The sequence below is a fragment of the Xiphophorus maculatus genome, chromosome 6 (genome assembly GCF_002775205.1).
Source record: "Xiphophorus maculatus strain JP 163 A chromosome 6, X_maculatus-5.0-male, whole genome shotgun sequence".
NCBI lineage: Eukaryota > Metazoa > Chordata > Actinopteri > Cyprinodontiformes > Poeciliidae > Xiphophorus > Xiphophorus maculatus.
In genome coordinates, this window is record NC_036448.1 from 27,506,518 (window position 1) to 27,521,451 (window position 14,934).

At 40.3% G+C, this 14,934-nt stretch overlaps 2 protein-coding genes across 3 annotated transcripts in view; both read right to left on the bottom strand.

Annotated features, from left to right (window-relative positions):
- dip2c (disco interacting protein 2 homolog C) overlaps positions 1 to 652 on the bottom strand; it is a 162,300-nt gene extending 161,648 nt beyond the window's left edge. Inside the window, exon 1 of the mRNA XM_023334751.1 lies at positions 390 to 652. Within this exon, the coding sequence (XP_023190519.1) occupies positions 390 to 468 (79 nt within the window). The 5' untranslated portion in view covers positions 469 to 652. The remainder of the gene's footprint in view (positions 1 to 389) is intronic.
- A 4,138-nt stretch (positions 653 to 4,790) lies between these two features.
- larp4b (La ribonucleoprotein domain family member 4B) overlaps positions 4,791 to 14,934 on the bottom strand; it is a 37,997-nt gene continuing 27,853 nt past the window's right edge. For both annotated transcript variants that reach the window (XM_023335429.1, XM_023335428.1), the window contains 8 exons: positions 12,222 to 12,446; positions 11,211 to 11,317; positions 10,863 to 11,120; positions 10,480 to 10,504; positions 10,230 to 10,394; positions 9,481 to 9,659; positions 9,284 to 9,395; positions 4,791 to 8,669 (listed from right to left, as the gene is read on the bottom strand). In XM_023335429.1, coding sequence (XP_023191197.1) covers positions 8,340 to 8,669; positions 9,284 to 9,395; positions 9,481 to 9,659; positions 10,230 to 10,394; positions 10,480 to 10,504; positions 10,863 to 11,120; positions 11,211 to 11,317; positions 12,222 to 12,446 — 1,401 coding nt within the window. In that variant the 3' untranslated portion in view covers positions 4,791 to 8,339. The remainder of the gene's footprint in view (positions 8,670 to 9,283; positions 9,396 to 9,480; positions 9,660 to 10,229; positions 10,395 to 10,479; positions 10,505 to 10,862; positions 11,121 to 11,210; positions 11,318 to 12,221; positions 12,447 to 14,934) is intronic.

Consider the following 14,934-nt stretch of genomic DNA (forward strand, 5'->3'; position numbering starts at 1 on the left):
AACATTTTTGGTGATTTTTTAAAATGATTTAAACAAAGTTTGTCCACTCCTGTTTTAGATCACATTCAGCTGATTATTTCTCCAAAACATGCAGAAAGCGTGAATTAAAAAGTTGGGGGTTTAATTCATATTCCAAAAACATTCATTAATCACTGATTTCAAGCCACAATAAATATTATTTTTTGCAAACAAATGCAGCCAAACAGCTTCGCCAGCACATCCTCTGCATCCCTCCATCAATCAGCGCCATGTGTGAATTCATTAAGCCGGACTTGAACTTCTGACTTTTCCAACCCGCAACAGAAAAAACACCTCGCAGCTGACATCCCATCAAAACAGCAGAACCAGAACCAGAACCGAGCTCAGCGGGGGGAAATCCCCCTACTCACCCTCCGATAACTCCAGCTCCAGCTCGGCCAGTTTGGCCCGAACCTCTGCAGGAAGCGGCACCGGGTCCCGGTCCGCCATTCCTCCGACACAAGCCGACTTTAAGCTCTGTTTTCCGGCTCTTTACTCCTTGTTTTGTCCCTCCAGGATTTTTTTTCCTCCGAATAACTCCCCGGGAAAAAAAGAAGCACAAATCCAAAGTCGGTCCGAGTCCGCGTTAAGCGTGTGGCTCCGTGAGAGGCAGCGGAGACTCCGCAAAACAAGCGCCAAGCTAGCGCAAGGCAGGAGAGACTTCCGGTGAGATTGCTTTCAAAATAAGAGCGGTAGCAGTCAGACACCTGTAGCTCTTCTGATAAATCCCGAATTTCATTTATTAAGTTTACACAAGGACAAGAGTGTGATTGCTAAGTTTAATTCATATCATTACATCATTAACTTTATTTTTTGTGTGTGGATAAAACATTACAAACATCATTAAAACTTTTTTTAAAATTGTTAAATTAACCTTTTAGTCAACTATTAGCAAATGGAAAAATGTTTTGCAAAATAAGTTAAAATAATATTAATAAATATATTAATAATAATGAATGAAATTTGTTTTACATATTGATGTTTTTATTGCTAACAAATTCTTTATTTTTGTAATGTTCTTCCTTATCCGATGATATAAAAGACAAAATGATGAAACAACAACAACAATAATAATAATAATAATAATAATAATAATAATAATAATAATAATAATAATAATAATAATAAATAAATAAATAAAATAAATCCGCTTCTTGTGCTTTTAATTTGAGATTGAAATTAGATTGCATTTCCTGTTTAGTTTCTTGTAAATTATTCCTAACTTTGTGTTACTTGCAGGTATAATTTAGAGGACTAGGGACTATGAACAGAATTATTAGATGTTGTATCTTTGTTTTCCCAGTTTAAGGGGAGAATATGTTTAGTGTGTTTGTGTTTCCAAGAAAAATGATGTGGAAAAAAATACACCCGATAAATGTAGCGAAAAATGAGCCAGCAGGGGGCGCCAGATGTCAACTTTTCTTTATTCACAGTTTCAAACTGTTTAAAGTTTTCATCAACAAATATACAGAACCTATAACTATTATTATTCATAAAATAATGGCCACACTACCTATCACATCAAACACCACCTGAACTGTGTGTCTGTAGATCATTAAAGAGAATAAAGAACATGGATACATGGAACAAATGAACATTTCTGACTATTTACTTCTAATTGACTAATTCTACCACGTTTATTTATTAATCATATACTAGAAATCTGTATGTTAGGTATTCCCAAAATACCTAAAAAATAAAATGGGCTGGTGTTTATGAATAAACAGAAAAGCTAAAAACAGAAACAAACTTCAGACAGTGTGGTTGTTGAAGAGAAAATAAACATGTTACCATTTAAAGTGGGAACCATGAAAGATGTAACCATTTGACCTGGTTCTGCAAAAATGCTAAGCTAAGATAAGCTAATTTAAAAGTCATTTATTCAATTAATTAGCATTAATTTTACTACTGCTTTGATAAAGAAAATCTTCAAACTAACAATAAATTGGACAAAACTGTTGTGTAAACACTGTTTTTGGTGCTATAACCAAAACTTAATATGTACAGTTGAAAGTATGTTTGCATATATTTACCATCGACTTTTCCTATCATAATAGATATAATTTATCAAATCACATAACCTATAATTTACATCCTGTCATCCATGCACTGTTTTGCTGTTTATTCTTGAACTGATATAGGGTTGATTTGATCATTTAAAACCGGAAGAAAGTAAATCTGTCCTGAGACGTTGCTGCCATCTGGTGGCGACTCCAGGTATTTCACACCAAACCGATACATTTTTTTAGACAAGCCATAGAAAATAAAGACTTAGTGCTGTAAAGTGACGTTTTTCTAATTCAAATACAGTGCATTTTAATTTATTTTCCTTTTTTTTTTTTACATTATTCTCATTAAATTAATAAATTGTCACGTGAACTAAAAATTCCCAAATTTTGAGAGAATTGGGAACAGGGGGAGATGTACAATAATCTGAGTTCAGAGTGAATATTTTTGTATTTTTATTCTACTTGACATGATTTAAAAGATAAGATCTTCTCATTTTGTTACAAATTGATATTGCTCAGAATTTTCTATTTTTCTATCTAAATACATTTGAAAACTGGATGCTTTCATTTAAATTAGATAGATAATAGATAGATAAATAGATTGATAAATCTTTATTGTCACTGTCACAAGAACAACAAAATTTTAAAGGTGCCAGTCAGTGCATATGCTTAAAAACAAAAAATAACTGTCTCACAATTCACACACAATGTAAGAATTAACAAATAACTGGAATAAATAAATAAATAAATAAATAAGAACAGCCACATTCTCACATACATCATTTATGATGATTAATGGTTGTTTTTGATTGCATTTAGTTTTGTTATTGCTGTCGGGTAGAAACTGTCTCTGAGACGGTTGGTTCTGGTTCTGGTTGCTCTGTATCTTCTGCCTGAAGGCAGCAGTGTGAACAGAGAAGGTCCGGGGTGAGAAGTGTCCTTTGTGATGTGTTGTGTTTTTCTTAGACAGCGGTCGCTGTGCAGGTCCTCCAGTGAGGGGAGAGGGCAGCCAATGATTTTTTGGGCTGTATTCACAACCCTATGGAGAGCTTTCCTTTGAGCCGCAGTGCTGCTGTTATACCAGACGCAGATACAGTAGGTCAGTATGCTCTCTATGGAGCACTTGTAGAAGGACACCAGCAGCTTCTCCTTGATGCTGTTCCTCCTGAGAACCCTCAGGAAGTTCAGTCTTTGCTGGGCCTTTTTTATCAGCTCCAAGGTGTTCATGTTCCATGTGAGGCCCTGCTCAATGTGGACCCCCAGGAAACGGAAATCAGTTACCCTCTCCACACATTTCCCCCCAATGGTTAGTGGTGTAATGTCCGTTTTATTCCTCCTGTAATCTATTATGAGTTCTTTTGTCTTTGAGTTGTTGAGGAGCAGATTGTTCTCCCTGCACCACTGCAACAGCCGCTCCACCTCACCCCTGTAGGCGGACTCGTCGCCTCCTGAGATGAGCCCCACCACTGTGGTGTCATCAGCAAACTTGATGATGGTGTTGATGTGGTGGGCAGAGGTGCAGTCGTATGTGTACAGACAATAGAGCAGGGGGCTCAGCACACAGCCCTGTGGAGAGCCAGTACTAAGGCTGAGGGCAGTGGATGTATGTTTTCCCACCCTAACTCTCTGCTGTCGGTTGGTCAGGAAGCTCAGAATCCACATGCAGGTGGAGTGAGGGAGGCCCAGGTCCCCCAATTTGTCCACCAGTCTGTGAGGGAGGATGGTATTAAAAGCAGAGCTGTAGTCTACAAAGAGCATCCGCACATAGCTGCCCTGCTGCTCCAGATGTGACAGAGCAGCATGGAGGGCCGTGATCACAGCGTCCTCTGTGGATCTGTTGGCTCTGTAGGCGAACTGGTGGTGGTCAAAGCCAGGAGGGAGAAGTGCTGTGATGTGACCCCGGACCAGTTTTTCAAAACACTTCATCACCACAGGGGTTAGTGCCACTGGCCGGTAGTCATTGAGGCAGGAGATGTGAGGTTTCTTGGGTATGGGGACTATGGTGGAAGATTTCAGGCAGGATGGGACTGTAGACAGGGCTAGGGACTGGTTGAAGATCCTGGTGAAGACTCCAGCCAGCTGATCGGCGCAGTCTTTCAGGACACGTCCAGGGACGCCATCAGGTCCAGCAGCCTTCCTTGGGTTGACGGCCCGCAGTGTGCGCCTCACCTCGTGCTCCTCTACAACGAGGGGTGTGGTGTTGTGGGTTGCTTGGTGTAGTGTGGCTGCCTCTGTTGGCTTCACCTCAAAGCAGGCAAAGAAGAGGTTCAGCTCCTCTGCCAGCGTGGCGTCGCCTTCCGCAGCTGCGAGGTTGGTCCTGTAGTTGGTGAGATGCTGGATTCCCTGCCACACCTGCCTGCTGTTGTTGCTGTCAAAATTAGGCAAACCTCACATCTTTCAAACAAAAACTATGAAACTATATTGATTGATTGACATTTAGCTCAAAGCATATTTGTGTTAGAATGGCCTACTCAAAGTCCAGACTTGAAAATTAATCCTGCATTCAATCTCAATAAATTTTTTAAAGAACGGAAGAAAATTTCAGAGATTTACTCCAAGATAATTCATCCAATGGGGTTGAATAGAGGTGCAAGCCACACTTTTCAGCTTTTTATTCATAAAAAATTGAAAATTGTGATTTTTCTCCTTGCACCTTACTATTTGTTATGCGACTTCTTATTTCCAGAGCAAATCTGATTTTTTCAAAATGTTTTTAAAAGTAATATCAAGAAAACCGGTTCTACAGAAAAGACGACGACGACATTGGCTCTTCAACAGTGCCTAAATCTTTATTTTTCAGTAAGCTACATTTTTTCTCCAAATTAGACAGTTTTACATCATGACACAAGAGTAACTTAAATTATCTAGAGCCGACATGTACGCTTGATTCCAGTCTCAATGGAAGAAAAAAAACAAAACAAACCCCAGAAAATAAAAACAAAAAGAAAGAAGCCCTCTTTGCTGCGACCTTTGACCCACTGGGGTAAAAGTCCCGAGCCCCCGATTGTCCACAGCTGTTAGCTCAGGAAGAGTTAATGAGTTAGACCACAGTGAGCCGATTAAGCAGTCCGATGTCGCGTTCTCTTTGTCGCGTCTTTGATAAAGTCAGATATGCAACCAGAGAGCGAGAGAGAAACCCAAACGAAGAATGGCACCGTGAGAACAGAGATGAGAAGATCGATATGAAGCTTTTTTTTTTCTTCCAGGTCCAGAGGTTGGTTTTTTTCCTCATCAGTCTGGATTCCTCTGGTTTTGTTCTCCGAAACATGCAACCAGACACTCCTCGGCTCGTCAACATAATCATCGTGAGACGTTTTCAGCTCAGTCAGGAAATGAACAGCAGGCCTGTGTGATGGCATCGGTGAAGAAAAAAAAAACAAAACAAACTAATCAGTGATTCCAGTTGAGCCTTGAAGCCTGAAAATTTTATCTTTTTGTACATTTATCAGGAGAACGAGAAAGAAGGGGAAAAACTCCAGAAAACGCACAAAAAGTTGGATATTTTTTTGTGTCGCACAAAAGTTTTTATCCTTCAGCAAATCAAAACCCAAGAACTTCTGAATCGACTCTGTAGAGCCACCTGCTGTACAAACAGATGGTGAAAAAAAAAAAATTAAACAAACATAATTTGATTTGGGGATCAAGCACCACTCTTTAAAAGCCAAGAGTTGGGTTTCTCTTTCACCAGATTCAAATTTTCTGTTTTTCCTGTAACGTTCCCGACGGTTTCTGGAAAAATTTCAGGATTGGAAAATATGAAAAAAAAGACTTCCATCAGATCCAGATGAATCAACTGTGCTAATGCTTTAATTTATTCATCAATCAGCAAAAACTGATCTTATTAATGTTTTAAACAATAAAATGATTATCCATCTTTTTCATGAAGTTTCCAAAAAAATGTTTTGTCTTATTTCCAAGCAAATTGTATATTTTAGATCATTTCTGCACCTAAAACTCATTCTTTAATGATGGCAAACTTACCAATACATAGAAAAGCAGTTTGTTGTTTTAGTGTTCAGATGCCATAATACTCTTTTCTTCTAAATTAAATCTAATTATATTGGATTAGACAGATTCTGCAATAGTGGCTCCAGTTGATGTCCAAAAAATAAATATGTAGTGCTTTTTTTGGTTGGGAGATTTTTTTTGTGAATGCGGTGAAAGAGAAGCCGGCTTGAGAGGAGGAAGAGGAAGGATGAAGGTGACAACAAAGATGGAATGCCAGACGACAAAAACCCAACGAAAAACAAAACATTTCAGCAGAAATCAAACTCTGCAAACTAATTATTTTTTAAAAAAGAATTATTTTCCAAAAGCACAACACTTTTGTTTGTTTTGTGTGTTTTTTTTATATCCTACATCCAGCGACATTATAGTTAACAAGGATCAATATATTTTTTATAATCATTTTAAGGTACCTCTTATAGTTTTCTGAGTATTTACAACTGTACAAGCAAAGCACATACTTCAAAGTGCACATTTTAATACAGTTTGGACTAGTTGCATTTTTACAAGGTTTAGAACGATTCCCCCCCCAAAAAGAAACCAAACAAACAGAAACAACCTGGAACTAAAGTAAGAACAAAAACATTTGTCTTTCGTACAATTTTTTACAGAAATCAGTGAAAAGAAAAGTAAACGCTGCCAGATTTTCTGTCTAAAGTAAGACTAAATATTTTCCACGGCGTCGCTTCGTTAAGCTCGTTAACATCCGGGGGGGATTTTTTTTTCCTCTTGAGAAGAAATAAAAACTCGATGCTCATCTTGTATAAAAGTTAAGGCAAAGTTATTTTTCAAGTTTAAATAAAATTCAAGTTTTTCAAACACTGGATGGATTTTTTTTTTTTTTACGTTTTATGTGTACAGAGACTTCGACATGGATTCTCATTCCCCAAATCTTCTCACTTAAAAAGAAAAGAAAACAGCTCTGCTTTATAAATAACTGGATATGGAAACTTTTTCATCATTTTCCACCAATAAGGGAAAAAATAAATCAATCCATCCGAGTGCATCTCAGTCCTTCAAAACAAAAACAGAAGAAATAAAGTAGGTATCCAAATGAAAAGCAGCATAAAAACTAATGAAAAAGAAGGTTTTCCCTTTTCCAAATGGGCTCCGGTTTTCCTTTAGTGGGATTTTGTGTTGGAGGAAGACTTGATCGAGACGTGGTTCTTATTTCTGGACGGGGCCACAAAGACAAAAATATTTATTTTCTCATGAAAATTTAAATATTTTAAAGATTTTGCCAGAGTGGCTGCTACAGTAAACAAATCTAATGAAAATCACAAAAATTCCCTCTCTGTGCTTAAATTCCGGTTCCTTTTTGCAGAAAACCGGAGAGAAGAGGCCAGGAAAAAAATCTAACTCTGTGTGCTTAAGTTGATATCTAAGGAAGAGTCTTTCCATCCTAAGCGAATCTAAACCAGGAGAAACCGACCCGACCTGCTTCTGCCTCTTCAACATGCAAGCAAACACAAATCTCTTCCGCTTCCCTGAAAATATTCCAGGTTCATTCCAGCTTTTCGCACTTTCTGGATTCACCATCTGCTAACCAGCGCTTCACGAGCAACAACCGCCTCAACGGGAAAAACAAATCATCCTTAAGAAGCCGTCCAGAAAATTATCAAGACCCAATTCCCTCTTGCTTCTCTTGTGTTAATTAAAGATCTGTAAATGTAAACTGAGAAAAATCGCAGAGACTGACTCCAGGAATCTAGCACCATCTTTCAAATATTCCGATTAATTGCAGACACCTGGATGGTAGCTAGTGTTACAGTTTTCCCAGGTGGTTTCCCAACAACTCGGATCAAAACTAATGGATTTTCGACAGATTTCTTCCAGTTTTTTCCGGCAGAAAAGTTTGAATCAGAGACAATTTGCCGCCGTTACAGGCCGGGCAAAATACATAAAAAAGGGTGACACCTAGTGGCAGAAAACTGTAACTGCTCATGGAAAAATAATGAAAGTTAGTGTAAATAAGTCGGGAAATTTATCGATGATGAAATCCCACAACGAAGTCCGTTTGGGCCGTGCCGCCATAATGGCAGGCTGCTGCAGAGAAGCGAGGGAAAATAAATGAAAATTATTTGAAAAATCAAATAAATAAACTAGAAAAAGAAGAAAAGCAGAAGAAAAAGAAGAGACAGAGCTCTACATGCACAGTAAAGTGCTTTATGTCTGCAAGCCCTGATCCAGAGAAGAAGGCGTCCTCTATGCTTGTTGCCGACTGGTGATACTGGGGGAGAAGTGGAGTAGCCCTGACTCGTTTTTTAGACTTCTGTGGAGCGTAGTGGAGGAAGAGGAGGGTCCGCCTCACTGCGGCGATTTGGGCGGGGTGTGGTGGGCGTCTCTGCTGGAGGGTTTCCCTGGGTGGGGGGGCGGCGAGGCCCAGCGCCCCACCGGCCTCCGACCCTCCTTCAGGGGCCGAGCTGTGGAGGCGGGCCCAGCTTTGGAGGGCGGGTGGTAAGTCTCTCTGGGTTTGTGCTCCCCTGACGGCGCAGAGGAGGCATCGCTGCACTTCCTCTCCTCGCCTGCGGGGGAAGCGCAGCTTGGCTTGGCTTCCTTTAGGGGGGCTGAATGCAGCGGCGTGGGGGCATCCTTCGCTCGCTGGCAGATCTCTGCGTAGGACGGCTTCCTCAGCTCCTGACGGCCGGAAAAAAGGTTTCAGCAAATCAGATTTAAGACTTTTAAAAGATTTTTAATGATACATGGAATTAAATTTAAGACCAAAAAAACGTTGTGGGCAGAACGTTGGAGAGTAACTAGTTATATTTACTTAAGTAAAGTGTTTTTTTCTTTCTTGAGTAATATTTCTGGATTTTCTGCCCACTGAACAAACATGTTTTAACCAAAAATTCACCAAACAGAAAAACACCTGCAGTTCATGTTAAAGTTTCATCAGCTTTTTATTGAAAGAAATTGATCTTCTTTTGCCTGATTTAAATTTTTTATATAAATTATTATAATTTTGGCCCTTAAAATAACAAAATTTCCTTTTAACTTAAGACCAAACAAATTATAAATGGTTTGCGATAGAATGCAACTGGAACTGTACGGATTGGCAAATGAAGTTCTTATATTTTTGTCTAGGAAAAATGCACAGAAATCATTTTAATATCTTATTAAAATATTTTGTAGACACCTATAAACTTCGTCCAAATTCTGTTGTAGTTTTGAACATAAATAAGTCAAAGGAATAAACTTGATAAATATATCAAGTTTGATAAGTGAAACTTAAAACGTATTGAAATACTGACCGTGGCGGCGCCGTTGACTTGCACTGATTTGCTGGCGGTGGACAGCGTGCCGGGAACGCGCTCCACCGATAGCGGCGCCTCTTTCGGCTTCGCCTCCGCCCCCTTCACCTCCCTGGAAAACAGAAACAGGAAGTTGAGAGTTTACAAAGTCTGGACTTCAGAATCGTCTCCGTTGTTTTCGTCGCTGCGGTTCTTACAGCGAGGCCGAGGGGGCGGGGCTCAGCGGCGTGCCGGGGGTCGACGTGGAGGTCGGGGGGGCGGTCGGGGTCGAGGGGGAGGGCTGGAAGCTGGGAGGCAGAGGGGAGGCGGACGACCGGAGAGGCTCTTTGGGCCCGGCTGGAGGAACAGTGCCGCCGCTGGGGTCCGGATTCACAGTCTGGAACAAGAAGAAAAAGATCTGGTTAAAGGAACAGTTCCTGGAAAATATCAGAGTCTGTAAGAAACCTTCAGGCTCCGCGGTTCATCGTGTTTACGGTGTTTCAGGTCAAAAACTGGAGTAGGGAATCAGGGTTCCGACATTTCTTTCATTAAAAAAACCTCCAGATTTGATTTTCCCACATTCGAAACTAAAGTTTACAGTTCAATCTATGGACCATATTTCTAGATCGAGATTTAAATATTCTAGAAACAGCAGAAACAGGAAGGAAGGAAGAGAGGATACAAGGAAGGATAAAAAAAGAAGGATGGATGGGAGGAAGAAAGGCAATAAGAAAAAATAAGCAAATAGGGAACGAATGAAGGAAGTAAAAAAGGAAACAAGGAAACAAGGAAGGAAGGAAGGAAAACCTTAAATCAAATTCCAAACTTTTCCAGGGTTTTAAGTAGTGAACCCTGAGGAACGCCTCCATTCTTTAAATACGGTGGCGTTCCTCGCAGCATTCGGACCCACCGCTGGTCCTCCGCTGATCAGGATAAAACCCGACAGGTTAGCAGGTCCGGTTCTCACCCGTTCCTTCATGGGTCCCAGCACCACGCTGCTCGCCAGCCGGCTGTCAAACGCCTCGTCCGCCTTCAGCTGCCCAGCGGCGCCTGGCAGCGGCGGGAAGCTGGACAGGCCGAGCTCAAAGCTGGGAGACGGGGGCTTGGGCGGCGGGGACTGGGGCGTCGCTCTCTGCACGGAGACGGACAGAAACTCAGAACCGGAGACAGAGACATCAAGACCTTACTGATGGAAGACAGGAAGGAGGAACACTTACTGTAAACTTTTCATCCCTCTTTTTCCTGGAAGAAGAAAGAGTTTTCCTTTAAGAACGGGAACATCTGAATTTACAAAACTTCACTTCGTACCTGACCGGGCGGGCGATTAATCTAATTTGACTGATTAATCAAATATGATCAGTTATTCAATTTTTGTCAATTTATCTAATTTTACATGTTAACTAAATTTAACAATCAAAAAATGTGACTTATTACCATTTGGTAATAAATCACATTTTTAGAAATTAAGCAAACATTACCAATGAATAAAATATTAGCGATTAGTTAAATTTCATTGGTTAATTGCATTTTTAGTTTTTGAAGATTTAATTTTTTAAATAAACAAGCACGCATCACACCGCCTGCAGAGCAACAGACTCACCTTCCCCGGCCGAGGGAATAATCTGGGATTAGCGGCTCAGTGACGCGGCCGGTGCCGGCGGCATCGCGGCGGGGGAAGGCGGCGGTGGAGGGCAGCCTGGTTCTGGGCTGGCCTGAGGGGAGCCGGGCCGGCGGGCTGCTGCGGACCCCGTTCAGCCTCTCGCTGGCGAAGCCGGGGAAGAGGCTGGGGCTGTCCAGGAGGCCGGAGCTGCGGTCCGCCGTGGGGATGCTCGGCCTCAGGTGGGGTTTGCTGTGATTCCTGAGCGGAAAACATCAAGTTGAAGGTGATGATTGCACGGTTCTGGTGCTGGAAACGTTTTGGTTTTGGGCGTCAGAGAGACCGACCAACCTGTTCCTGGGGGAGAAGTGTCTGACGGTGAGCGGCGACGTTGCTGGTTTGAAGCTGTGTGACGTGGTGAATCCATTGATGAACTGGTTGTTGTGAAAGGGGGTGACCTGGAAGATTCATTCATTCATCAGCTTCATGAACAGGAAGTGAACTGTGTTAAAGCTGCAGCTAACAACTACTTTTAGTAATTGATTAATTGATTGTTCTGATGATTAACTGATTATTCTGGTGATTAATTGGTTGAAAATGGCCAAATTCTGCAGTTTTTTTCATTTAACCACCTAAGATGAAACAATTAGTCGCGATGAATTTATTGTTGAAATAACAGCCAACTAATTTAGTGATTGATTCATCATTAACTGGAGAATACAGACTCAAAGAAGGCCATTTGTTGAAAGGACAACATAATCAGAACAGAAATTAAGACAAAGATTTTCCATTTAAGATAAAAGAACCATTCTTTCAGCTTGACTCAACATTAATACAGTGCATGGCTAATCTAGGGATTATTTTTTGGATTAACTGATTAATTGGTTGAAAAGATGCTTGATAGGAGAAATTTTACCAAATTTGAGCCAAGTGAAGCCAAAACCGCCACTTAAGGAGTTCTGGGTAGAAAATCTTTACAGTCAAATGTTTTATTTTGTTTAAATGTGTTTTTGTTTTGAGTCGTTTTGGCTTAATAACTCCTTTGACAATTAGCTTTTTTTGAGTCTGTACACTCAAGTTAACGATCAATCAGTTACTAAATTAGTTGACAATTATTTCAATAATCAATACATTGTGATTAATTTTATTAATCCAGAACTGGATGGAGTCATTTCTGAACTTTTAAGCAGAAAAATTCACACTATTCGAAACAAATCAAACCATAAAAGCTGAATTATTCTGTCTGGAATGATCGTTTTCCCCTCAGATTGGTCCAATAAATCATCATCCTGGTACAGATTTTACTTCAGTTAGTCGCTTTAAGCCCATGGTGTGTAATCCAGTGTGTGTTGCGAAGCGTACCAGCGCTGGGTCGATGAAGCTGTGCGTGGTGGACCAGGCCTGCGGCGTGATGAGGCTGTAGAGAGGGAACTGCTGCTGCGGGCTGTAAACAGGCGGGATGTAGTAGGACGTGTAGCGCTGCTGCTGCTGTTGCTGCTGCTGAGCGTAGGGATTCACCTCCACTGGCCGGTAACCGTTCTTTGGCATGAAAGTGTTGATAGCGATTGCCTTCGCCTTTATCCTCGCCTGACGGGGAGAAAAGTCTTAGATTTAGAAAACAAGAAATATCGGTAATCACAAGGAAAGTTGATTTTGAGCTGAATTTGACCTCGAATTGATCTGAAAGGTAATTTATATCTGTATTTATTGAATTTAAGGGTGATTGGAATGAATCAGGGTTCATTTTTGTCGAGAGCTATAACTTTAATAAAATTCAGCTTCAGAGAAGTTTCTATTTAATATTTTTTTACTGAACAATGTAAGCAAAAAATTCATAGTGTGAATTTTTCTGCTCATAATATTGATGAAAAAGTACTAGTTCTATTGGTAGATTATTTCACTTGTAACAAGACATTTTCCCATATTATAAGTGAAATAATCTGACAATGGAACTAGCAATCTTTCATCAAAATTAAATAATTGTTGACTTACAACAAGCTCTTACAGTTGTGTTCGAAATAATAGCAGTGCCTTCAGAAAAATGAGTAAATGTCAAAATTCTTCAAAGAAATTGTACTTTAATGAACACAGATACATTGGGGACACAGTACATTCTATTCCAAAGCAAAACAATTGCGCAAAGTCATCAAAACTTAAATGATAATAATAATATTTCAAATAAAGTAAGAAATGGCATGTTCAAAAGAATAGCAGTGTTGCCATCTTTCCTTGGAAACTCAAAAATGTACTGTACAAACAAAGAAATTCTTGATAAGTGAACCTAGCTGAGTATCCTAAACTAATATTTTGTTGCAAAACCACGGTTTCCGATGACTGCTACACATCTGTGGTGCATGGAGTCAACCAACTTCTGGCATCGTTCCACAGGTATTGCAGCCCAGGATAATTGCACTGTATTCCACAATTCCTCAGCGTTTCTTGGTTTTGCCTCATGCACTGCACTTTTTATGTCAGCCCACAAGTTTTCGATGGGATTAAGGTCCGGGGATTGTGCTGGCCACTCCATCAGTTGAATCTTGTTCATCTGGAACCATGCTTTTGCTCGCTTGCTGGTGTGTTTGGGGTCATTATCCTGTTGAAAGGTCCACCTCAAAGGCATTTCCTCCTCAGCATATGGCAGCATGACCTCTTCCAGGATCCTGATGTACTGGAACTGATCCATGATCCCTTGTATGCGGTGAATCGGACCAACACCATAGTATGAAAAACATCCCCATATCATGATGCTTGCACCACCATGCTTAATGGTCTTCAGTGAGTACTGTGGCTTGAATTCTGTGTTTGCAGGGCGTCTGACATACTGCCTGTGACCCTTAGACCCAAAAAGAACAATCTTGCTTTCATCTGTCCACAAGATATTATGCCATTTCTTTTCAGGCCAGTCAATGTGCTCTTTGGCAAATTGTAAACGCTTCTGCACATGTCTTTTTCTCAGCAGTGGGACTTTGCGGGGGCTTCTTGCTGGAAGGTTAACCTCAGTAAGACGTCTTCTGATTGTCACAGTACTCACTGTCAACTGAAGGTCTTGCTTGATCCTCTTGGATCCCATCATTGGCTGAGTCTTCGCCAGTTTGGCTATTCTTCTGTCCATTCGAGGGGTTGTCTTTCTTTTTCTTCCTCGTTTTTCAGTTTTTTGCTCCCATTTCAGGGCATTTGAGATCATTTTAGCTGAACAGCCAATGATTTTCTGCACCTCTTTGTATGTTTTCCCTTCTTTAATCAATTTTTTTATTAGGAAACGCTCATCTTCAGAACAGTGTCTGGAACGACCCATTTTCATTGTTTTTTCAGGAGAAATGCACAGCCAGCATGCCAGTTGTCTTGATCCTTAAATACGGATCACCTGTTAACACCCTTTTTTCCCAGAATACCCTCCCTAATTGATGCCCTCTCTAATTGGACTCACCACTGCTGTTTTTTTGAACACACCCTTTTCAGTTAATCATTCAATTTCACAGAATCCACAGTATGCATGGCTGTCCTGTTGGGTTTGTTGGTTTTCTATACCTTTATTTTACCCCCCAGAAACTTATCTGGGGTATAGAGTTTGACATGTTAATAAAACCAGTGATTTTCTTGCTGCTGTTGAGGCACTGCTATTATTTCGAACACAACTGTATATCTATATTTTTGCAATGTTCAGTGTTTCAGAAGATTAAAACAATTTAAATATCCGTCAACTGATATAACTTGACTGATAAATTTTAATTGTTCTGATGCCCTAAAACGCTGAAATGTGAAAAACATGCAAAAAATAGGAAATGAAGGAGAAGACAAACTTTTTCACCACCACTGTATGTGGACAAATTTAAATCGACATAATATTTCATAAACTGGTGAAGGCGTGTGCAGAAAATAAATAAAATAAATCTGTGTTTAGATCAACTGAAAATAGAAGTACAAGCACTCATATCTGCGGTGATTTCTCCTAACAGCATCCCAGGTTATTAAATATGGATGTTTACTCTGCTGCAAACATGCTGCATGAAAAGTTGATGAAGATCTAAAACAGATGTTAGCTTTTATAAATCAAAGGATTTATTGAAGCCAGTCA